Source organism: Phascolarctos cinereus, unplaced genomic scaffold, assembly GCF_003287225.1.
Source record: "Phascolarctos cinereus isolate Bilbo 61053 unplaced genomic scaffold, phaCin_HiC Scaffold_5;HRSCAF=322, whole genome shotgun sequence".
Taxonomy (NCBI): Eukaryota; Metazoa; Chordata; class Mammalia; order Diprotodontia; family Phascolarctidae; genus Phascolarctos; species Phascolarctos cinereus.
In genome coordinates, this window is record NW_027555958.1 from 30,680,820 (window position 1) to 30,703,302 (window position 22,483).

Consider the following 22,483-nt stretch of genomic DNA (forward strand, 5'->3'; position numbering starts at 1 on the left):
CTCCCCACCCCCATCCCCCAGCCTGGGGGCCCAAATGGGGACCTGACAAGACAGTTTTTAGGATCACCGGGTCCTAATCCACAAAGAGGCCCACGTCCATAAGGGTGTCCCCTCGCCATCGAGGGAACAGATCAGAACCAGTGCAGAGGCCTGGCCAGTGGAGCTGGGGCAGAGACTGGGCAGTCCAGTCTTGACCCAAGGAGCACTGTGAAATACAGCATGGTCTACCACAAGGAGGAGCAGCCTGACCGCCCTCTGGAGAGGTCTGGATTCTGCCACCTAGTGAAGCCAGCGGTGTGACCTTGGGCAGGTCCCAAGCTCAGCACCACCTCTGCAGAAGGAAGGGGCTGGACTTACGGTCTGAAACTCTGCCCTAGACCCAGTGGGGATGGGGCATAACCCTGTCACCCCAATGGGCCAGAACCCAAATGTCCAGGCGCCTGTTGCCTGTCTGGAGCCCGTGCGGTCACTTTTCTCCAAAGAACCCAAGGCTGGTGGCTTCCTTATCTCCAGTTCCACCAGCCAGCCTGGGTGACATGTCCATTTTGACCCACTGCCATTGGTTGGGGGGATCCCAGGCCTGGGACTGCTTGGTGGGCCCAAGGCTAGGCCCAGGCCCCCACAGACAGGGGCAGCAGGCCTTTCTCCCTCAGGGAACTTTCATTTGCTCCAGCTCTCGTGTGTACCTATTCAAGCCCTGTCTCCTCCATTAGAATGTTAGCTTGTAGAGGGCACCCCCAGAGCTTACCACGGTGCTGGGCACGTACTGTACTTAATGCCTATTAGTTAACAAGTTAGGGACTTCTCTCTCTTCTCCTAGCACTAATGGGGACAGACTCCACTCCTATGAAAATCCAGTAACATCCACATCCTCATTTCTTTCAACTTGGCCACTGGGTTTTCTAACTTGTCAGTAATGCTTCAGGGGCTTACTATAGGCTCCACACTGAGAATATACCCGGGACTTTGCTGGGTGAACCCAAGGGACTCCATCCTACCCAGCGGGTGGGCAAGGCTCACCTTCCTTTATGGGTGGAGCTCTGGGATTCTATGGCTCCCACAGCACCTGACGCCACCACCACCTGATTGCTAGGGATGTTGGGGTCTCCACTCACTTTCTGGGAGTCCTTCAGCTAAAACTGAGGGGGGTGGGCCACACACACCGGTTCCTTAAGGGCACCCATCCTTTTCTAATGGAGGCTGGAACTCATTAAGGGAAGTGGTCTCCTCATAATGCTGCCTATTTTGATCTGATACAGATGGGCCTGTTTCCTACCTGTTCCTCCTACTCTACTCCAGCTCCCACATCAACAGTCTTACTCCATTTCATGGCTCTTCCAAAGTGTTTATTGTCATATTTACATCTATTGCAAATAATGGGAGGCTGGGACCAAGAGGCATCCCTGCCCCCCCACCCCGGGTTCTGGGAGTGCTGTCCCATGAGATACTCCTAGGACCCAAGGGAACCTTCTCCCCAGTCTGACAGCCGAGGGCCCTCTGGGGCAAGGGTCCAGAAGCTGCCACCCCAGCTCAAGGCACAAAATGCTAGGGTGAGACGGGAGGGGAGGGATTTCCCCTCTATCCTCTTTGGGGATGGGGGTTGAATGGAAGGATCACTGGCTATCTGGTGAGCCAAGCTTGACTCCACTCTCCTGTTACCTCATTTCCTCTCTCTTCCCCCATATTGGTCCTAAACCAGATAGGACAAGGACAGAAAGGAGTCTCTGGGACAAAACAATTGTCATCCTGAGCCTGCCCCAGACAGGACTACACCTACGGGCTGAAGCCCATCACAAACCCCCCCAAGCCCCCATCTGTCTGAAGACACTGCCATCCTCACCCCTCAGGCCCCGCTCTGCCTTTTGTCCTGGGGTACACAGAGTGGCAGGATCTTCTCATGGTGAGGGAAGGAGGTGAGGACTTGACAGTCGTGACCTGCTAAGGCCATCACCACCTTTCTCCTTCAGGACCAGAGAGGCACCAACCTCATCAGGGCAAGGCAGATCCAGCTAAAGAGTGGCCTCTGTGTCCTCCAACCTTAGCTTCGTGGTGGGAGAGGGGGCCAGGGAGGTGACACCCTCAGCCAGCCGACACCCAAGGCACAGGTCAAGGCCTCTCCAGGGCTCCCACGTCTCCTCTATTCCCAGTAGAAAACTGGCCCAGAGGGCTTAAGTCCAAGATGTGACCACCCCTACACCAAGAGGCCCAGGGCAAAGCTTCAGGAGGTCCTGGGCCTCCTCTCTTTGGTGTTGCACAGGTGGTACGGAGCTCTGGGGCCCTGAGCCTGACTGGGATGTGCCCTGGAAGCCCAAACACCATACCTGCTGGGTAAGTGTTGAAACAGATGGGCGAAGTCACCAAACTGGGAGAGAGAAATCTAGGCCCACGTCTGCCAATCCTGAGCACATTCCTCAGTCTGGGTCTGCTCTGTCCCTCCCCTATGCCAGAAGTCGGATGGCCCCATTGTCTGAACCCAGTAAAAGGTGACGCTTGGTGGGCAACACAGCCAGGCTAGTGAGTGTCCCCCGGAAGTTCTCCGAGCTGAGTTTGGTGGTGACCTGGGAGGGGGGCTCCGTCAAGGAGCAGATGCCAATCTTATTGGCCACAGTGCCTGTCACCACCTCGCTGCCATAGAGGTCGAAGGTGTGAATGGGATCTGAGGGGGACTTGTAGTGATGGGTGGGCTTCTGTTCCAGCTCTTTCCAGATGGTCAGGGAGTGGTCCGAGGATGAGCTGATCAGGGTGCTCCCTTCCACAGCCTGCCCCAAAGGAAGAGGGAGACGACAGCAATTAGCCAGAATTCAGTGTTCCCCTTCCTCCTGCAAGCTGGGCCTTGGGCCACTCATAATGTCCACAACATTATCCTCAGAGTCCATTATGCGGGGACGGGTCTGTATCTTAAGATGGGATCATTATCACTGTTCCTGGCAGTCCTTAGGACTACCAGAGAGGCCTGAGGATGGGATAACTGCCCCTTTTCCCAGCTCAGCAAGCCCTATCAGGAAGGCAGAGAAAGGGTCTTCCTGATTCCTGACTACCCGAGCAGCTAGCTTCCTCCTCCACCTCTCATCTTCCTCAGCAGCACTCTGGGGCTGGGCATGAAGACAGAAGCTAGGGTCCTTACTCATGGGCCTGAAGCACCCCCACCCCCCACTGTCACTAAGTGAGAGTCAGGGGGAGGAGAAGGGAGCCTGGACTCTGGTCAGCCATGCGGGGGCAGTAAACAGGCCTCCCCTGAGCTTTATTTAACCTCAATTAGGTCAAGGACGGAGAAACTGACCCCTGCCCCTTGGGGCCAGGCAAATATGGACAAGGATTACTCATTAGAACAGGGCCCCAGGGGAGCAGAAGTGACACCTCCACTCTCACTCCCCCCAGCAAAGCCCCTGCCACACGGAGGTGCCCATTATCAAGGCCCAAAGACATCTGGGATGCTGGGGCCAGAAGCACAACACAAAATGCAGGCAGGATATTGGCTCAAACCCCAGTCAGCTCTTAGGGTCTTGAACTCCAAGACAGAGAGCTGGGTGAGGGGAGTTGGTAAGAAGGAAGCCACCTTCCAGTCAAGCAGCCAGAGCTGCAGGCTAAGATGTCTTGGTTGGACCCGTGTTGTGGGAGGCAGGAAGGGAGACCTCACCTTGATCTGCAGGATGTCGCCCTCGTGAGCTGGCCACCCTCGAAGGATAAGTCCAGTCCTGGTGTCCAGAAGTACCATGAAGCCCGAGGAGAAGCCCGCTACAACACTTCGGCCACTGGGGCTAACGGCCAACGATCGCACGAGGCCAGTATTCAAGCCACTCCCAAGACGGAACTCATGCTATGGGACCAGAGACAAGGGCTGAGGGACAGCCCAGCCACCTTCCCACGGCCCTCTCTGTCCTATCATTTACTGCTCCCACAGAATCCTTGGGGGCCTCCTTTCCCCTTCCATCCCTGTCCCACCAGAGGCTTCTCGTCCACTTAACAAGGCCTTGTCTTCCTCACGAAGAGCGCCTGATAAGGTCCAGTGAGAAGCACACAGTGTTTCCTGTGGTTCCTCTGTCTGTCTCCGCATCTCCCAACTAGGCGCAGAACACAGGGACTGTTTCCTATTTGTTTCCTGTGCCCTAGCACACACCTGCAGTCCGGGCTTCCGACAGTCCACAAAACGCAGGGTGGAATCCGCGCTGGCCAGGGTGATGCTGGTGTGTGGGGCAGGCATGACAGCCACAGCAGTCCAGGGCACCCGACTGTCCCAAGCCTCCACCGTCCGCACTGTCTTCCCTGGGAGGGTGCAAGCACCGGCTCAGGGGACCAGGAGGGAATGGCCAGAGCACCCTCCCTCTGACGTCACCCGCGCCGAGGGCCCAGGAGCTGTCTGCATGCCATCTTTCTGTTGCTCCCCATGGGCAGCTCTCAGGGTCCTCCCCCTAAATAGGTCCCCTGCCCCCTCAGGCCTGGCCCCAAGCCTGCCCCTAATCCTGCCTCACCTGCCCTTCCTCAGGCCCAAGCCCAATCCGTCTCCAACCCCCACGACAACCTAGCCCCACCTTCCTACTACCAAGCCTCCAGGCTAACTCCCTTCCCTTTTCCTTCCCACCCCCAACAACCAACTCTCTCTAGCCCACCTCCTTCTTACCTGCAGACCCACCACAAGAGGCTAGCAGTGGGTGGGGGAGGAGCAGCACGCAGGTAAAATGTTTTCCCCTCTCCCCTGGCCAGTGCTGGCCGCCCCCCCCAAAGCAGCGCGGGGGGGGGGGGGCCTCACCTGTGAACGGGTCCCAGACGTGGACGGTGCCATCACAGCTCACGACCTGCTGGGATGCCTCCAACTGGCTGACGTGGAAGATGCTCTTGCGATGGTGGGTGTAGATGAGGCGTGGCGCCGTCTCACTGGTGCCATCACCACAGTTGTAGAGCGGCCAGAGCCGGACTGTCCTGTCTTTGCTCCCGCTCAGGAAGAAGTCCTCACCGCCCAGGGGGGCCACACACTTCACAGCCCCTGAGTGGCCCAGAAAGCTCTGCAGCCTGATTTGGTGGAAGTGGAAGTGGGCATCGTGCTGGCTGACTCCAATCTCATACTGCCAGTAGGCCAACCAGTTTCCACTCAGTCCGTGGGCACATCGAGGCAGATCCCGCTTCAGAGAATCCTCCTCCCCGCCCGTCTGCAAGAGGCCCCCGACACAGCCAGTCGCCCCTGAGCTGGGGCCTAGGGGACCCGGACCCTCAGGCTGTGGGTCTACAGGAATCTGGATCCGGTTCCCAACCAGGACGCTCCCAAAAGTGCCCGAGTTGCTGTCATCATGGTTTACCCCCCTGCCTTGAGGATCCTGCTCTGCGGAGGCACTGGGCATGGGCGTCAAGTTCATGGGGTCCTGGCCCACTGGGCTGGCACTCTCCAGATACTGCCCTGCCAGCTGCCCCACCAGCACGTGGTTGGGGACAATCTTTTGGATGACATCACCTAGACATGGGTGAGAAGAGCTGCTCAGGCTCCAAAGAAGGAAGGCTATGCCCATCTCAGGCCCCAAAGCCCATGCAAGGCAGGGATCCACGGGCAACCCTGACAGTACTCTGGGCTGTGCCCGGAAGGGACTCGAATTAATAGTCAGCACCCCTGACTGGAGACACGGAGGCAGAGCCCCGTGAGCCTGCTAATGGGCCTGCCCCAAGGGATGGGAATCCAGGAATTCTGGGGCAAAGATGACCAAGTCCAGCCCCTCACTAGACTGAAAGGGAGACCCAACCCCCAAGAGTGCAAGTGACTTGCCCAAGGTCACATCATTTGTCAGGGAACATCACAGTCCACTGCTCTTTTCCCTCTGCAGGGTAAGACCCTCTAGATCATCTGATGCCTTAAGGCTGCGTGGCCTAAGATGAGAAAGGGGAGCCTAGAGGCCACAGGCCTGGGGGAAGCATCTTAGGCATGACTTCCAAGGAAGCAGAAGGTTATGGGAAGACAGGGCCAGAAGCAAGGAGGAACAGAAAGGAAAATGAAGCTCAGCAGATGAGAAGCAAAGGAATGGGGTGAGGAGGCCCAGGACCCAGGAAGCCAATCCAGCTGGCTCATACCCAGCAGGCAGGAGAAGGGCACGTAGGTCATGTAGGCCATCTCGAGAGCAAACACCTTCTGCAGCTCATCCAGCAAGGCCAGGTCGACAGCCCGCCGCTGCCCGTCTGAGAAGAGCACCTCCAGCACACGGCCCTCACTTGGGCTTGGAGTCTCTGGCCTCAGTGCCTATGTGAAGAAGACAAGCCCAGGCTCACGCCTCTTTACTGGCTCCATGAGGTCAGCCCCATGCCCCCTATGCCACCCCGCCACACATCCAAACCCACCTGGCACTGAAGCTCATGCACCAGGGAGAACACCTGGAAGAAGTTGGCCACCGTCTCGCTGAGGTGCTGCTGGACCATCTCCTGCCCGATGCGTAGGCAGATCAGGGCGATCAGGCTGATGGTCTTCACACACAGGACGGTCCGGGCCTGGGCACCCCCGGGGAACCTGAAGGCAACATGATTAGCCCATCTCTTGTCTGCTTCCCAGGCCTGCCCCTCCCGGGGGCCTAGGGCAGCATTAAAGACGGTGAGGCGGAATTGTAATCCAGTCCAAGGGCTCTCCAGCTCCCCTTGGAGGGGATACAGAGGTCCATGGACTTGGATGGGAAAAAAATGACAACTCTATTTTCACTAAACTTTGGTTTCCTTTCTAAGTCTGTGCACTTTATTTTATGCATTTAAAAATGTTCTGGGGCAGGTAGGCGGTGCAGTGGATAGAGCACGTCAGGAGGACCTGAGTTCAAATCCGGCCTCAGACCAGACACTTGACACTTACTAGCTGTGTGACCCTGGGTAAGTCACTTAACCCCAATTGCCTAAAAATTAAAAAAAAAAGAAAACAAAAACATTCTGAGGAGGGGTCCCAAGGCTTCACCAGAAGGGTTCAAGACACAAAAAGGCTCTAATCCAATCCCTTCACTTTACAGATGAAGACACTGAGGCCCACAGAGGGGGCACGATCTCCCAAAGGTTATATGGCTAGTTGGCGGCAAAGCCAGGACTAGAATGAGGCCCCAGGTCCCAGCTCAAAGCTCTTCTCTGGCATCACCGCATTACCATATGTACCTGTGGCCAGCTCCTCCCTCCTCAGGGACCCTTCTCTGCTCCTCCCCCTCCCCGGGGCCTCCCCTTAAAGGGAGGGGCCTACCCTGTGACGAGGGAGGTCAGGGAGCTGAGCACAGGCAGAAGGACCTCGTGGCTGATGCGGGGCAGGATGTCCATGAGTGTGGTATCACAGAGGTACACGATGATCTTCTGTGTCAGGGTCACAGCCGCCAGCAGCCCCGCCTCCTTCCGGCTATTCAGGCGGCTGGGACCTCCCCCAGCTCCAGGAGCCACCTTGGACCAAGGAAGAGAAAAGAGGCCAAGTCACCCTGAACCCTACTTGGAAAGGTGCTCCCCAATGACCCCTGCCTGCTCGTGGGCCCTGAAAAAGGGCTTCGTTCCTCTTCCCTCCCACCTGCCCGGAGGCATCTCATGGCCCCAGGCCTCGCCCAACTAAATGAGGCCTCGGGGAGGTGCGGAAGAGCTCAGGACCAGGGCACTGACCAGGTAGCTGACGTAGGGCAGATACTGGTAGGTGAGGACAGGCTCCCCATAAAGGCAGGCCACGTGCATGAGACAGCCCAGCACGGGAGCTGACACCACATCCCCCAGCACCACACGCTTCTGGTAGATGCTGCCCGAGTTCAAGGGGCTCGCGTCGCTGCTGCTCCCCATAAACTGCTGCCGTGCGGCACCTAGGGAGTGGGAGAGGATGGACCATGACGGCCCTCAGAAGTGCGGGGAGAAACTGAGCAGCGAGCTACCCCAATACTCAGGCAGAAATCATAGAATTATAGCCCTCGAAGAACCCTGGAGAACACAGGAGCCGTATGGCACCTGCACCTGCCACCTGTCCCGTGGACACAACAAAGGAGAGGGAAGGAGCCCTGGGTGGGACCAGAACCCCCAACTAGAGGGTCAGCGGGAAGGGGAGGAGATCAAGGACCTTGCTGGGGGAGTGAGGAGAGGCAGACGGGGTGCCCGCTGCAGCGTGAAGGGATTTCATCTCCCCGCCTCCCCTCGTTCTCCATAGACATTACCAACATAGCAGGAGGTCAGCAAGCGAAGAAGATTCCGGGCCACATAGCGGGACGTGACAGTGGGGCCGAGCTTGGCTGAAAGCCAGCGGACCATCTTGCATGCAGTATCTGTAGGGGGGAGCCGGGGCCTGGGGCTGTCAGATAACAACCTGCTGGACAAGGTGCGAGCTACACTACGCCCTTCCCCGCCCAGGCACCACACTGCCAAGAAAGCTCCCTGGCCTCCTTCCCCAGGAAGCCCCAACCTCGGTCCCCTCAGGCCTCAGCCGCTCTGCCCTCACAAAGGCCGCACCACCTGGGGACAGAAAAGCTTCTCAGCTTTTCTTGGGATCCCACATCTGAGGCCGGAAGCTCTGAGTGCTTCTCTCCTACCCTAGCACTGAGCATTCAGACACGACTCTACCTCCCAGAAACAGGCCAGAGAACTTACCCAGGAGAATCTTCTGCTCTTTGTCCTCAGACTCATCAGCGATGTCCTCCTCCTCCCCATTTCCGTCATCGTTTGGTAAACCAGTGTCCACAGTGACATCCGTCTCTGAGAGGGGGAGCTCAGGCACTACCGGGCTACTGTCCTGTTCATCTTCCTCCCCCTCTCCGACTCCCCCGCCTTGACCAGTGACTTCCTCTTCGTCCTCCGCTGTTTCCTCTGCCTCCTCCTCCTCCTCCTCTTCTGACCCCTCACTCTGCTTCAGGTCCTGATTGCTCTTGGCCTGTGGGAGCTCTGACTCATCCCCAGGCCGATCTTCCCCCAGGGACGCCTCGCTGGGGCTGCTCTTTTCGCTAAGCTGGCCCAGGCTGAGAGCCTCAGGCTCCGGAGGCTGGGGAGACCCTGCCACGTACAGCCCCGCCTGGAAGTCCTCGCTTTCAGCCAAGTCGGCCTGGTCGTGGAAGCTGACGCCTGACGTGTAGTCTAGGAGTCCCAGTCCCGATGAGCCCGAGTCCCCTTCCATTTGGATGGCCTCACCAAAAGTACAGGGGCCCGGACTCTCGTCCCCTTCCCCAATCTCCTCATCTTCTGTGGTCCCCCCCAAGCACTTGGTCTCCTCCTGAGACGTCTCCACCCCAGCTAGGACCTGAAGTACGTGTGGCAGCAAGTGGGAAAGGAAGGCCTGTAGCCCGAGGCGGACCATCAGCTGGGCCACAAAGCAGTCAGTGTACAGATAGAAACGGCCATGCAGCTGGCAGGGGTTCTCGTAGGCCCTGACCAGGGGCTTCAGCAAGTATTTGTTGGCATTCTTGGGGCCCAGGGCCCTGGCAATGGGCTCAAACAGGTACCAGGCCGCGTACACAGCTGTGTGGGCCTCTGACATCAAGGACAGCACAAAGGGAAGGAGGATTTCCAGGCCTTCAGGAGTGATCTCCCGCAGGGTCCCCTCCGCCTGCTGCCACAGCCGAAACACCAGCTCGCGCCCCTGGGCCTCGTCCTCTACTCTCCTTGTCTGGTACAGGAGAATAAACTTGTAAAGTGACGGGAAGTAGGAAGGAAAGGTTACGACTGAGCTATACGGGCTAAGGAGCTGAGCGGGACTGGGTGGGGGCAGGCCCCAGGAGATGGGCTTATACGCAAAGAGCCTCCCAGTCATCGGGGGCTCCAAAGGCTCACTCAGCTGCAGCAGGGTCTCCAAAACAGGCTGCAAGGGGATGGGGATCTCCTTGGGGTAGCGGGAACAGAGCCCACGGACAGTCAGGAAGCGTTCCCTTAAGGGCGCCTCAGGCCGCAGCATCCGTACCCTAGCTGCAAACACAATCTCAGCCACGAGGACCCCCAGGGCCTGCATGTCCCTCTGGAAGAAATCAGCAAGCTTCAGGGCCAGTGTGGCCAGGGGACCATCTGGTGCCTCCATTCTGCCACGAAGGCCTCTGGCCAGAAAGTTGCCAAACTTCTCCAGCTCCTCCAGGGCTTGCAGGGGATCAAAGCCCTCAGGAAGGATGATTCTCCCGTCGTCCCCTTCCCCAACGTCTACTCCACCAGCCTTGTTTCTTCGGCCCAGTCGTGCCGTTGAGGCTGATGAGAAAGGGTGGCCAGAGGCCTGCAAGGAAGAAGGGCAAGGCTGATCAGCAGTTTTGCCAGCTAGAGAGATGGAATCCAAGGCCTCTGTCCCCTGTTCCAAGTCATCATCACCCCCAAGAGGTCTGTCCCCATCCCAGGCAGCCTCGCAGGGTGTAGCCTCCAAGACCAAACCATCAGTCCCATCAGCCAGCTGCCCTGGGATGTCTTCTCGACCAGCAGTCTCTCGGACTATCTGGATGAGAGGCCTGGGGATGACCGGTGGCTCAGGGGCCAGGGCTGGGGGTCCTACCAGGCGCTGGGGATGGGGCTGGTCAAAGAGCTGTACCACACCATAACTGGTCAGATGGGTGTGGCTATCCACAAGGTGCAAGCACACATTCTTCTCCTTCACTGCCTCCTTGCCTTGCAACTTGTAGCCAAAGGTGAGGTCAATCCAGTGATGAAGGTCCTGGGACACTTCTCGGCTTTCCAGCAACGCCCGATGGGCCTCCACAAACTCCTCGCCTGAGCTACACCAGGCTGGCACATCCAGATCTGGCATATCCGGGTGGATGGAGCGGAAGATGGTGGGATCAGTATAGAATTCAGGGATGCATTCATCAGGTGTCCAGCTCTGCATGCGTTCCATGCTGGCCGGGTACTCGTGGGGTTCCCACTGGGCCCTCACGTGGCCACAGAGCACGGCCCGGGGAGTACGCCGTGCTGTGTACACGTAATAGGTGATGTCAGACAGCACATCTGAGATGTGGTGTGGCACATGGGGTGGTTCTCCACCACTACCACCACCACTAGCCACGAACGCCTGCCGGGTCATCTCATACGTGAAATCCAGCTGTTTGTCCCCTTTGTTGAGCCGGAATTTGGACTTTCGCAGATCCCGGAAGCGTCCATTCTGGGTGGTAAAGTCGACCACCCAGGGCAGCACAGGGTGGTAGTTGGGGTCTCCCCATCGGCGCCCCGCCAGCCAATTCAGCTGCATGAGATAGTGGAAGTTACTGACTCGGCCATGGACCCAGTCTAATACCAGCCTCCTCAGCCCTTCCTGGCCAATAGGGTCCCTGGGCCCTTCTCCCTTCCTGGGCTCAGGGACACTTAGAGGCTTAGCCTCCATTATGTTCTTCACAGGCTTCTTTTCCTCCTCTTCCTCAGGGGCTTCATAAGCACTCAAGTCCGGCCGGAGCTGGCTGCACAGCTTCTCATCCACGGCAACATGGCACAGGGAGAGGGCCCCACAAGCCAGGCCTTGTCGATGACAGGCATCCATAGCCTGTAGCACACGGAAAAGGATGAAGAGCACTTTGGCATGGCTGTTACTGAGCTTGGCTGGACTGAAAGTGACCACATCATGAAGACAGTACTGCACATGCGGGTATACAACATACAACAAGTCTGGGGATTCTAACAGCGCTTCAGCCCGTAAGAGACTGGGGCAGACTGTCGCAGCCCTAGGAGCTGAAGGGCCCTCCCTCGCAGGAGATGGGCACTGGGCGCCCTTGCCCACTGGAAGGAATGGGCAGCCATAAACTTTCTGCAAGGCCTGCTTCACAGCACTGAGGGCAGAACCGTCGGGTGGAGCAGTGCCATGGTCGTATGGCCGCCCATGGGCACGGTAGGCACCATGCCACAGGTTGCGATAGTTCTGGGCAGCAGTATCCCGCATAAATCTGGTCAAGGTCTCAGGGACCCCAGAGTGCTCTTCGGACAGTAGGCTGGAGCCCAGAGCCAGGGGATAGGTCAGCTTCCGCTTCCGCAGCCCATGTATTTCCACACGCGCCCAGCCAGCAGGCAGTCTCTGTACTGAGCGCTGAAGGAGGGTTCTTGTTTCAGCTTCACTCAACCCCTCAGTTCGGGGACAGGGCCCAGGAGGCAGCTTCCTTTCCCGGAGACTTGCCAGCCACCGCACGGGCACCAGGGCTACCACATAGGTACCTGCAGAAGCCAATGCCAGCTGTCGGGAGTCAATGCTCAGGTCCCTCTCCACACTCTGAAGCAGCCCCTCCATGTCAGAAGAAGAAGACAACACGATCCTAGAGAAGTGAACAGAGAGAAAGCCTCAGCTTGGACAGAAAAACTCGAACTTCCTCTTTATCACTTCTTGCAGCAGCTCCCCCCCATTCCTTCCTCCTTCTTTCTTTTGAACTGCCACCCCCTCCTTTCCCCTTCCCTTCATGCTTCTCTCCCTCCCTTCTCCCCTTCCCCTTATCTCTCCCCCTTCCTCTCCATCTTTCCTCTCTTCTTTACCTCTCTCCCCTCCCTTCTTCCTCCTGACCCCTCTCCGTCCACCCCTTCCCCACTTTTCTCCTAAACTCTTTCCCCCTCCCTTCTTCCTGCTCCACTCCTCCTCCTCTCTCCTCCCTCCCCTGCCCCACCCTCCTCCCTTCTTCCTGCCCCTCTTTCTTCCCCTTTCAGTTCCTTGCCCCTCTCTTCCTCCCCCTCCTTCTCCTCCTCCCTTTCCCAAGGCTAGCCCTACTCAGGGCAGGAGGAAGTCGCGCCCACTCTCACCGTGGCTCAGGGACCACTCAGCTGGACGCTTGGGGCGGCAGAACCCATTAAGCGCGGGTACCAGCCATGACGGGTCAGCTGACTCGGGTCACGTGAGCGCCCCGGCCTAGGAAACAAGCGCACGTGGCCCGGCTCCGGGCAGGGCGGGGCAAAGTTGGGCCGGGGGTGGGGCTAGGCTCCGCAAGAAGGGAGGGGGCAGGGCGTCCGTCCTCGCGCCCTCGCTCTAAGGGGCGGGGCCTCCCTCACCCCGCCCGCGCGCCTGGTCTGTCCAGTCCATCCCGAGTTCTCTTCCTGATGGAAAGCGAGCCCCTCAGACGACGACCCCAAACCCTGCCTCCGCTCGGCTTCCTCCCTCAGGCTGCCGGCCGGAGAGTCTTGGCCTGTCGTCCCCTCCCTGACTTCCAGGGCCGGTCACCACCCCCTTAGGGTCACTAAGCCCCTTACGAATCCAGCCACGTCGGGTCTAGTACCCAGGCCCCCCGGGTCCATTCCCTTCGCCCCGCAGCTGCTGCAGATTGTGGGTCGGATGGGCATGTGTAGGAAGCACAGTGGGAAGGAACCCCCCACCAGAGTCAGGCTTCTCCGCCTCGAAGTCGAGAACTGAAGGTGACCCAGCTTCCAATGCCCCTGCCTGCAGACCCTTCCCCTCCCGATCCGGTCGGAGGAGAAGGCCTTCACTGCTCTGGGGCTGCCTCAGCTTGGGGTGTGGGTGGGGGGTCCTTGAGAAGGAAGCAAGAAGCACGTAGCCCCAGCCATTTGCCTCCCCTCCCTTCTGGGGGGGGTCAGAACCTCTGACCCCTCTCTAACTGCGGGATCCAGAGGAAGAAAGGCAATCACTGGGCATTGACCTGCCTCGGTTTCTCCACATGTGAAATGAGCATGCTTCAACAGAGACGGGGCGGGAAGTGTTAGAGCTGCACCGGTCAGCGGAGAAATGACATTGCCAGGAAACGCCAGGACATTGCATGGTCAGCTAAAACGGCTCTGGGTTCAAAGTTCAGAATCACAGAAGGCACTCTCGGTCATTTGGTAAAGGGCATATGCTGAAGACACACTTTTGCATTCGATGAAGGAATGTCTCCAAAGGAGGTGCCCACAAGGAGGGCTTCAACGTGGCCAGCGCAACATCTGACTTCAACCTCCTCCAATTCTTGGAAGAAAGGCCAGCCCCTTGCCAAAGTGACAGTCAGTTAGGGGCAGGAAGTCATGCTATTCACTTCAACAAACAGCGTCCCCTTTGCAGGGATTGTAACTGAGAGCCTGTCCTGCACCGATTATGTTCACAATTTAGGAAACTTTGCACAAACTCATGTGGCCTGGGCTGGGCACCTGGCCTCCCACCCTATCCAAATCTTTGGGTATACTGCCCTCTAGTGGTGTTATCTTATACTGCAGGGGGTGGCCCAGATTGTACCCACCTCTACCCCCCACCCTCACCCCAATCCAAGCCCCATTCCTTATTCTTGAAGTATATGGTATTATCTCGGAGAAGCTTGCTGCTTCCGGGACATAAATTCCCACTGACCCGAAATCTCAGAGTCTCACACCTGAAAAGTCTTCTTGTTCCATCCCCTTAAGAGACTGTCTTCCGGACATTCTCCCCCAGCCCACCCCCAAACGAAAAGAAACAAAACACCCCAGATTGGGAAAGTTAGGGAATAGCTGTCACACTCCCGCCCCCCAGACTCCATGTAGATCATGTATTGGCCAGTCAGAGAGTAGAGCAGCTGCCCTAGCAATAGCCCCATTATGGGTGGGATTAGTTCTTATTGGCTGGAGAAGAGGGTCGGAGGGAGATCAACTAGGAGAGGTGCCTGCCCGGCTCGTGGAAGAACAGGAAAGAAGTACTGCCGTGGCTGGGCTCAATGTTACTCTTACCAGGATTTGGGGTTCCATGATGAGAGATTGGAAGGGAGGCCTTTGGTAAAACACCCTTGTTCTCTCCAAGCCATGCTCCAGCCCTGTCCTTCATCACCCCGACCTTCCTGCCCTGGGACATCCAAGTCAGTCTGAGGTCCCAGGAATTCACACTAGACTTGTCCTAGAATGACCCTGACTCCCTGCCAAGGGCTGGGTGGAGCCAGTCTTCCAAGGACAGGGTATTTACCTGGGCTCCATTGTTGAGCCTTTCAGCCAAAGCTCCTGGAGATGAAGGTGGGGTGGGGAGGGGACCTTGGAATCTACTACTAACTATACCTATGGCCATTGGGAGGACTGACATTAACCCATATCTTTGATAGAGTACTAGGCTAAGTTAGGGACATTTACAGGGGAAAAACCAAAGTGGAGGGCACTTTTCCGGGGACTGGAAGCTCTTGAGGAGAAGGCCATAAATTAAAATGGTAAATAATCTCAAGGAAGGCCCCATATAGACCAGCCTAGAGAGGAAGAAAGGACTCCAAGTTACCCATCCTCTGCAAAGCGTCACCAGGAAGAGAATACAGTCCTGGGGCTCCTTCCCTAGCCTACACTATCCCCCCCAAACGTGTGCCCTTTTGGCACTGGTCAATCTAGGTTCCTCTTGCTCCATACCAAACACCCCCCCACCCCAATCAGTTCTCTTCCTTGGCCCCTTTAGCTTCTCCCTCCCCTCCCTGGGGTGGGCGTTTCTCTACTGACAGCATTGACAGGAAATGCTTCTCATTCCATCCTCCAGCTCTGGGGCTCCCAGGGATAGACAGATAGACCTCCCCCTTCCCGCCTCTGGAGAGAAACATAGCCCAAGGTCCGGGAGGCCACAGAAGGAGAGGAAAAGGGGTGGGTGATTCTCGGTCCAGCTCTTCTCCACCTCCCTTTCCCAAGGGGACATCACGTGTGCTGGAGGGGGGAGGCAGGGATACTGAAGGTTGGGGGAGGGATGTGGAAACAGCTGATTCGTCCAGAGGCCACACACTTTCCAGCAATCAGCTGTTACCAGGGCTAAAAGCAGGAAGTTTCCTTAAAGGGACAAGCTGCTTCTGCCCGGCCTGAGAGTCACTGAATCTTAGAGCTGGAAAGATCTCTAAGATCTAGTCCAACCCCCTCGTTTGACAGATAAGGAAACAGTCTTTCCTCTATCTCCCTCCCAAGCCCAATTTGAGCTGAAGAATATGCCGAGGGCAGAAACCACCGCTGGAAGAGGAAAGAAAGCGGACCTAGGGGGAAGGAAAGTCTGACTTTAAGCCAGGTGACCCTGTTCGAGTCATCACCCCTCTCAGACTCAGTTTCCTCATCTGGAAAACGAGGGGGCTGAAACCAAGGGCATCTAAGGTCTCTTTCAAACTCGAAATCTATGTTCCTATCATCTGTGTCTCAGTCTCCTCTGTAAAAGAAGGTTGAACCTAATGGGCTCTTAGATCCTTTCCAGCTATAAATCATTATTAGCCTTTAAGCCCTGGCTGCACATTCAGCTCCTACCCTTCCCCCCCTCCAGGTATGTCCCTTTAAATAACCTGTAAAGTCATCGACTCAGAGTCGCTTTTGCCAAGTCATTGGGTTCAGCTAAGTTTGCCTATCCTTCCCACTCTGGGCTCTGATTGGTCCCTGGGGAAGAAGCTGCTTCCTTATTGGCCTTCACCTTTGCAACAGCTCCTAGCTTGAGTCAAGGGAAGGATTTTTTTTTCTTTCTGAAGGGAGGGGTGAGGAAGGAGGGAGGGGGAGCAGGCACCCCTCCAGCTCAGCTAGTTCCCAGGTTTGTGGCAGGAAGCCGCCCCCACCCAGCTGAGGGCTGAGCTGAAGCATCTCCACAGAAGCCGTCCCAGGGGAGGTTTGGGGTTCATTTGTTGTTGGGCCTGGAATCCCTCAGCCAAGGAGAAGGTCCATAGAGAAAGGCAGAAGCCAGAACCGCTGAAGGTGGTTGGGGCTGTACTGAGCCCTTTTCTCCGTGCCCACCGTCACACCTCCCGGCAGACTTTCCCCATTCAGGGACTTTAAAGTGAGGATCCTTTGGAACACTCATGCTCATAACTGTCTGCCCCCTGACCCCACCCCTCTCTTCCATGAAACTGATAAGCCGGCTGTCCAGGGTTTACTCTTTCGCCTCCCTTTCCCCTCTTCCTTCCCCCAGGAATAGCTGGTAACCACGTTTAGGTGAGTGCTTCTCTCCGTAGGCTGTGCTTATCCAGAGGTCAAGCACTGCCAAGCCCTGCCCCCCGTGCCTCGGGGTACAAGTTCTTCCCCCTCCACGTGTCGAGGCCTCTCCTTTTCAGTTGTGGCCACCCTTCCCTCGGGGGGCTCCTGCCCCAACTCCTCCTCCACGGAGGCTGAGTGGGAATCCCCTCCTGCCCCTGCCACTTAGCCCACTCTTGGGGCCCATCTAAGGGGAGCAGGTTTTCCCCCTTGGGGGAGGGGCGCTGGCCCTTTAAGGACTTTTCTGGGCTAGGATCCGGGTTGAGTTTAAAAATGCCAACTCACAGAGCGCCCGGGATGCTGGGAACTGTAGTGCCAGCGTGAGAACTACGCTAGCCGACATGCACTGCGCCCACCATCACTGTCTTCCTCTTTGTCTCCAAGTAGCTGGTTGGCTTAGCGGAGCGCTAATCAAAATAAGAAGCCTGAACTGAGGGCTGGGTGTGGGTCTTTCCACCTATTGGCCATCTCGCGAGTTGGGAGGCATGGTTCAAAGCCGCTGTGCTCGGAAGGAAGCGGATGACCTCGGTGTCAATCAGAGCTGAAATGGCCTGGTAGGCGGGGACAAGGGCGGGGTTGGAGCTCCCTGAGGCGTGGCCACGTTCGCCATCGGTGGGTGGTGATTGGCTGAGGGCGGTGCAACCGGGTGTCGTGCGTCACGACGCCGCCAGCTGATCGGAGGCTGGAGCCGGTGTATGCTGGGCACTGGGGAGAGACGGCGGCGCCGGCCGAGGGGAGCGGACGCGTGGGATTCGCTCTCTCCCAATACAGCTCCCCCCCAGCTCTCGGGCTCCGGCGCCCCCGCCCGGGACCAGGTGGGTGTGAGCCGTGGGGGCCGCGCCGGGAGCGGGATCCGGGCGGGCTACGGGGTTCGGCGGCCACACCCTGCACTCCGGCCGAAGAGGGGGCGGCGAGGTGGGTGGGTGCCCGCCCCGGGAGAGGGGCGTCAACCCAAGTCCGGTCCGGGGAAGGTTAGCAGGGGGCAGTTTCGCTGGGAGTGGGGTGGGGTGGGGTGGGGGGGGGAGGGATTCAGTTCCATTGGACGGAGCTAGGAAGCCGGGGCGGCCCTGCCGCGGGCCCGAGCAGACCAGGGTCCTGGGTCTAGGACCGGGGGAGCCGGCATGGCGTCCGGTCCGGGGTAAGTTCACGGACGGGACCGGACCGGACCGGGCGGGATGGGGCAGGCGGGTCGCTCCTTTCTGTCTCCTTCCCCTCCTAGCGCAGGCTCGGCCGGAGTCCCGAGTCCGTCCCCTGTCCGGGGAGGGGTCGCTAGACTGGACGGCCCCTCCCCTCCGGGGGTGGAGTGGGGGAACCTTATGTAAAGAGGGGGGTAGTTAGGGGCGGCGGCAGCGCGGGGTCTTATGCAACTCCCAGGCTAAGGTTTCATTGGGGGGAATGGGGGGGGGCTCCTAGAAACTCTTTCTCCCCTCCCCCTCAGCCCCTTCTCTGTCCCGGCCGGCTTGGGCCTTGGGAAGGTCACCTCTGCACCTCCCCCCCTGCCCCGCCCGAGTGAGCGGCCCCCAACCCAGGCCCGGCCCTGACCGCCCGAGAAGCCGGCTGGCTGGGTGGGGCGGTCTGAGTTAGTCATCACTGGGCTCCCTTCCCCGCCTCCTCTCTCCTCTTTTCTCCTCCCTCCACTCCCCCTACTATTGGCCTCTCCTGGTGGCCTCCCTGATATCTTCCCCCACCCTTAAGACCCAGTCCCTGACTCCAGCTGCCACCATGGCCTGTCCTCAGAGCTGTCAGGGTGCCAAGGGGGGTGATAGAGTAACTGGTCAGAGGGTTAGTGCCCTGGTCCCGGTCCTGCCTTTCTGCCAAGGGCACCTGCCTGGCTCAGGACTGCCAGCAGCAGAGCCTTGTGGGCTGAAAGGCTTGGGGGGAGGGGGCGATTGGGAGCTTGGTACAGAGGGCACATTCTTAAGTCTCCTCTGGAGAATGTATGTGCTGGATTTTACCCACAGCCTCTGGCTACCTGCCCTCCTTTCTACCCTGAGGAAGCAGAATTTTACTGAGTACTTTAGGTTTGGAGGGATACCTCCACACCCTGGGAGGGGCCATGCCTGGGCCTGGGGGCCCCCAACTCCCGAGACCCAGCCACACCCCCAGCCCCCTCCCTGGGCCATGCTGCAGGGCCATAGCTTTTCCTGCTGATTCATGCGTTGGAACCTGGGGGCGGGGCCTGGGACTTGGAACAAAGTTCAGACACGGAGGGGCCGGCAGACAGCCTGGAATTCATACCAGATGTACCCGGAATGCGCCAGCGGAATGCCTGGCATCCAAGAGGCCTGGGGAACCTGCCCAGCCACCCGCCCCCTGCTGCCCTCTGCTCAGGCCCCTAGCCTGAGTCAGCCTCCCTTTCGGAACGTTGCTACTCTGCTATCTTCCCAGGTCCGGGAACCCTGCCCCCCTCCCACACCTTCCCCTTACTCTAGGCCCCTACCAACCTCCTTCCAGACCCAGCTGGACTTCCAGAAAGAGGCCCCTGGGCTGACCGCTGAGTCCAAAGAGCCTGTCTCACCTAGTGCCCTTGGCAGCTGCCAGGCTCTCCCCCAGGGCACCCAGTTTCATTGCCCTCTCCCACCACCAGCAGAGAATGCAGAAGAGGTTGGGGCCTGCATGTATCCCTCTTCTTGGGAGTCACCATGGGTGGGCCTTGGGCCAGGTTACTGGGGGTGCTGCTGAGGGAAATGCTGCCTGTTGATTTTTTTCCCTGTAGTGCCATTTACTTTACTATGGGCTAGGGACGTGATGTGGTGGGGAAAGGCCTCGAAAAGGTGTGATGGTGGCAACTGGACCATGGCCCTGCCTGGCAATTAGTGCCCCAGGATGGCTCTGACCAGCTTCTTCCCTCTTCTCCCCCCCTCCTCCCTCCACTTCCCCCCCCCCCAGGATCCTGTGCCCCCACACACACTCCTGGCCGAGCCACAGCAGTTCTTCAGTGGCGAGCTTTATGTCTTGTCCCAGCTAAAGCTGCCAGTTGAAGAACTGCTGAGCTCTGCTCCTGTCTTCGAGGACTGAGGAAGAGCCGCTGCCCTGCCATCTAGAAGGTGAAAGGCCTGGGGGGTAGGGGGAGGGGCCCAGAACCTTGAGCTGGGAAGGGGGAGCATCTTCTTGCAGGGCCCAAGAAACTGGGGAGTGGGAGGAGGCCTGAGGGCCTAGGGTTATGAAAGGCACTGCCACCTTTGAAGTACTGAAAGGCCCTAAGGGTGTGGGACCCTTCCACCTCCACCTTATTTGGTATTGACTCCCTTCCTGAACAGTCTGTTCCAGGAAAACTGGCCTGCTACCTGTTCCCGGTACATAACATTCCATCTGCTGCCTTTGTACAGGTGGCCCCCGAAGTCTGGAATTCTCCCTCCTCAAATCAATCCCTAGCCTCTTTCAGTGACCAACTCAGGTGCCCCCTCCTGCCTGCCTTGCTCAGGGTCAATGGCTAGACTCTAGCATTCGGCTCGAAGTCAGAAATACCTGAGTTCATACCCCACCCAGCACACCCACTGCTTCATCCTAGGCAAGTTAGCTTCACCCGTCGCCTGGGAAAAGAAGGACTCACATTCAGCTATCTGAGGTTTCCCATCCAGTTCTAAATGGATGATCATTCGGTCCCCCTCAGTTATTAGCACTTGCTGCTGTTGGAATTACATGATTGCTTTGTATTTGTTTTTGTACCGGTTTTTCCTCCTCCTCCTTGTCCTCTAGAATGTAAGCTCACGGAGGGCAGGGACTGCTTCTTGTTCGTCTTTATACCGCTAGCGCTGGAGGTGCTTAATAAACGCTTGTTGGTTGACCTTTGTGTTTCTGGCAGTTTTCCTTATCCTGCTGACCTCCTGGTGTAAATGCAGAGCAGGTTCATTTATAAAGAGAAAGACAGATCCACCCTTGATGAACATCTTCCTATCAGACTCTTATGCCCATTCAGGGTCACTCTGGGCTTCTAGTCCTAATAATCACTGTAGGACTAGGTACCCTGTTTGACTTTATGAAGGGGGTGGGAAGGTGGGGGCCAAGTAATCAATGAAAACTAAGGCTAGTGTGAAAATGGGAAAATAAATGTTGAAAGCATTCTGTATAAATTTAGAGGAGGATTGTGTTTGTATATGTGCATTTTGAACCCCATTCTCTTGTCTTACATAGTCTATACCTAGAACCTGTAGGGAGGCCAGTGGGGGCTGGAGGGGAAGGGCAGACTGTTCAGGTGCTCAGGGCTGCTGCTATCCACCCAGGAAGGGTTGTTGGGAGGAGGGTAGTGTGGGAGAATTCTGTTCTCTGCTTTCTTCACCTAGCCTCCAAACCAGGAAAGAGGCCGCACTCCCCAGCAGGAGTCTGAAGTAGCTGGTATGTCTAGACTGCTACTCCTTGCTACCAAGGTTGAGTGGGGGGTTCCCAGAATGAGGAAAAGCATGACTCTTAAAATGTCTAGAGCACTCCTTGCTGGGGTCCTAGGAACCGCCCAAGACCAGAATGGCTAAGATGAAGAACCACCCTGAGCAGAAGACAGGGGAGGCCTGTTGGTCCCAGAACGAATCTCTAGCCCTGGTATCTATGGCCTGGCCTGATTCTAGCCTCTGCCCAACTCTTTTTGTGGCCCAGATTTCAAGTTGTGATGGTATAGCTAAGGAATCTATATTTATCAGTGGTTTCAGGAGTGGAATGGGAAGCTGGGGTGTTTTCTCCAGCTGCATGGAACAAAAATTTAAAAATTAACCGATGGGCAGGGAGACTTATTTGCCTCTTGGGGGATGGAAGAGTTAAAGACACTAGTCCCTTTACTGGGCAGAAAGCTTGAGATTCTGAGGGGTCTGGGTGAATGGGACTAGATTTGGAGTGGCCAAAGTGAGGAGGGGCACTTATTTCAAAGGTGGGGCAGGGCTTGACTAGCCTTATTCTGGTAAGTTCTCAACTCCCAATCAGAGAAAACCTTCCCTGTTCCAAAGAACCAGCCTTTCCCCATCGATCTCAACACAGAGATACCTGAGGAAGAATGGATTTGCATAGCACCTCAGGAGATGGGTGGCTCCTGCCTGGAGTGGGGGTGGTGAAACCTGACATGTGTCCAGCCCTAGAAACTGGTCTGGATGTTGAAACTAGCCCTAGGCATACATATGGAAGTTGCCTGCCACATGGCAGGCTGGGGCGTGGGGGCTGCAAACCTGCAAACTTGGGTAAGGAAGGAGCAGGAGCAGCCATCCCTGACCAAGGCTAGGGGCTGGGACTCTGGCTCCCATACAGATTCATCCTACCCCCTTATGATTCCTCCTCATGGGGGCTTGTCCCTACATGAGTGGAGGTTGGAGAAAAGCATTGTGTGTGATTCTTTTCCAAAGCATGTTTATCCTTGTGAAATCAAGTTAAAATGGTCATCAGGAAAGGCCTTGAGGGAGAAAAGAATTCATGAAAGCACAGTGAGGCAAGAGGTGTTTGTGAAAAGGAGAGGGTCAAACCTTGGTGAAGGCTGGGAGAAGGGTTAGGAGCATTCCTTCTTTCTTGGTGCCAGCAGCAACCGACTCCCAGAGTCACTGCCCAGCCCCCAATAAAGCGGCCTGGCCAAAGTACCTTAACCATACCCTGAGCACTCCTGCTCTCTTCCTATTACTTATGGTTTGAGGGAAGAAGGCTCTTTCTCCTTTAGCTGAAGGGACTATTCCTATGATTCGGGAAGATTTCGATCTGTGGAGATTAGATTTCTCCGACTTTTGCCCTCCCTTTCTGAGGGAGATAAGTGGTCCACCTGACCCACAAATAC

The 22,483-nt window shown here is 57.3% G+C and overlaps 1 protein-coding gene and 1 long non-coding RNA gene across 5 annotated transcripts; one reads left to right on the forward strand and one right to left on the reverse strand.

Moving 5' to 3' along the window:
• Window positions 1–1,324: 1,324 nt before the first annotated feature.
• WDR81 (WD repeat domain 81) lies at window positions 1,325–17,128 on the reverse strand. Of its 4 annotated transcripts, none has more exons than XM_078154764.1 (11): window positions 17,026–17,128; window positions 8,551–12,158; window positions 8,121–8,228; window positions 7,585–7,775; window positions 7,184–7,374; window positions 6,316–6,481; window positions 6,052–6,217; window positions 4,748–5,443; window positions 4,118–4,263; window positions 3,638–3,817; window positions 1,325–2,759 (listed from the first exon to the last, which is right to left on the reverse strand). In XM_078154764.1, the coding sequence occupies exons 2-11, from the start codon at window positions 12,131–12,133 to the stop codon at window positions 2,439–2,441; spliced, it is 5,748 nt and encodes a 1,915-aa protein (XP_078010890.1). In that variant the 5' UTR covers window positions 12,134–12,158; window positions 17,026–17,128; the 3' UTR covers window positions 1,325–2,438. The 4 variants fall into 4 exon arrangements, with proteins under 4 accessions (XP_078010890.1, XP_020862759.1, XP_020862760.1 ...); XM_021007100.2 differs by lacking the exon at window positions 17,026–17,128 and adding an exon at window positions 12,634–15,138; XM_021007101.2 differs by lacking the exons at window positions 8,121–8,228; window positions 17,026–17,128 and adding an exon at window positions 12,634–15,140.
• Window positions 17,129–17,322: 194 nt separating this feature from the next.
• LOC110222206 (uncharacterized) lies at window positions 17,323–20,527 on the forward strand. The gene is made up of 3 exons (XR_002328311.2): window positions 17,323–17,555; window positions 19,630–19,787; window positions 20,001–20,527. It is a non-coding gene; the product is annotated as an uncharacterized LOC110222206 (long non-coding RNA).
• The last annotated feature ends 1,956 nt before the right edge of the window (window positions 20,528–22,483 follow it).

Bases quoted from the DNA above. Each gene is read 5' to 3' on its own strand.
- WDR81 (XM_078154764.1), bottom strand. From the start codon at position 12,133: ATGGAGGGGCTGCTTCAGAGTGTGGAGAGGGACCTGAGCATTGACTCC. The intron at 7,375-7,584 runs GTCAGTGCCCTG...CCTTGGTCCAAG, and splicing joins TGCCCTACGTCAGCTACCTG to GTGGCTCCTGGAGCTGGGGG. The intron at 2,760-3,637 runs GTGAGGTCTCCC...CCTTTGGGGCAG, and splicing joins GCGACATCCTGCAGATCAAG to GCTGTGGAAGGGAGCACCCT.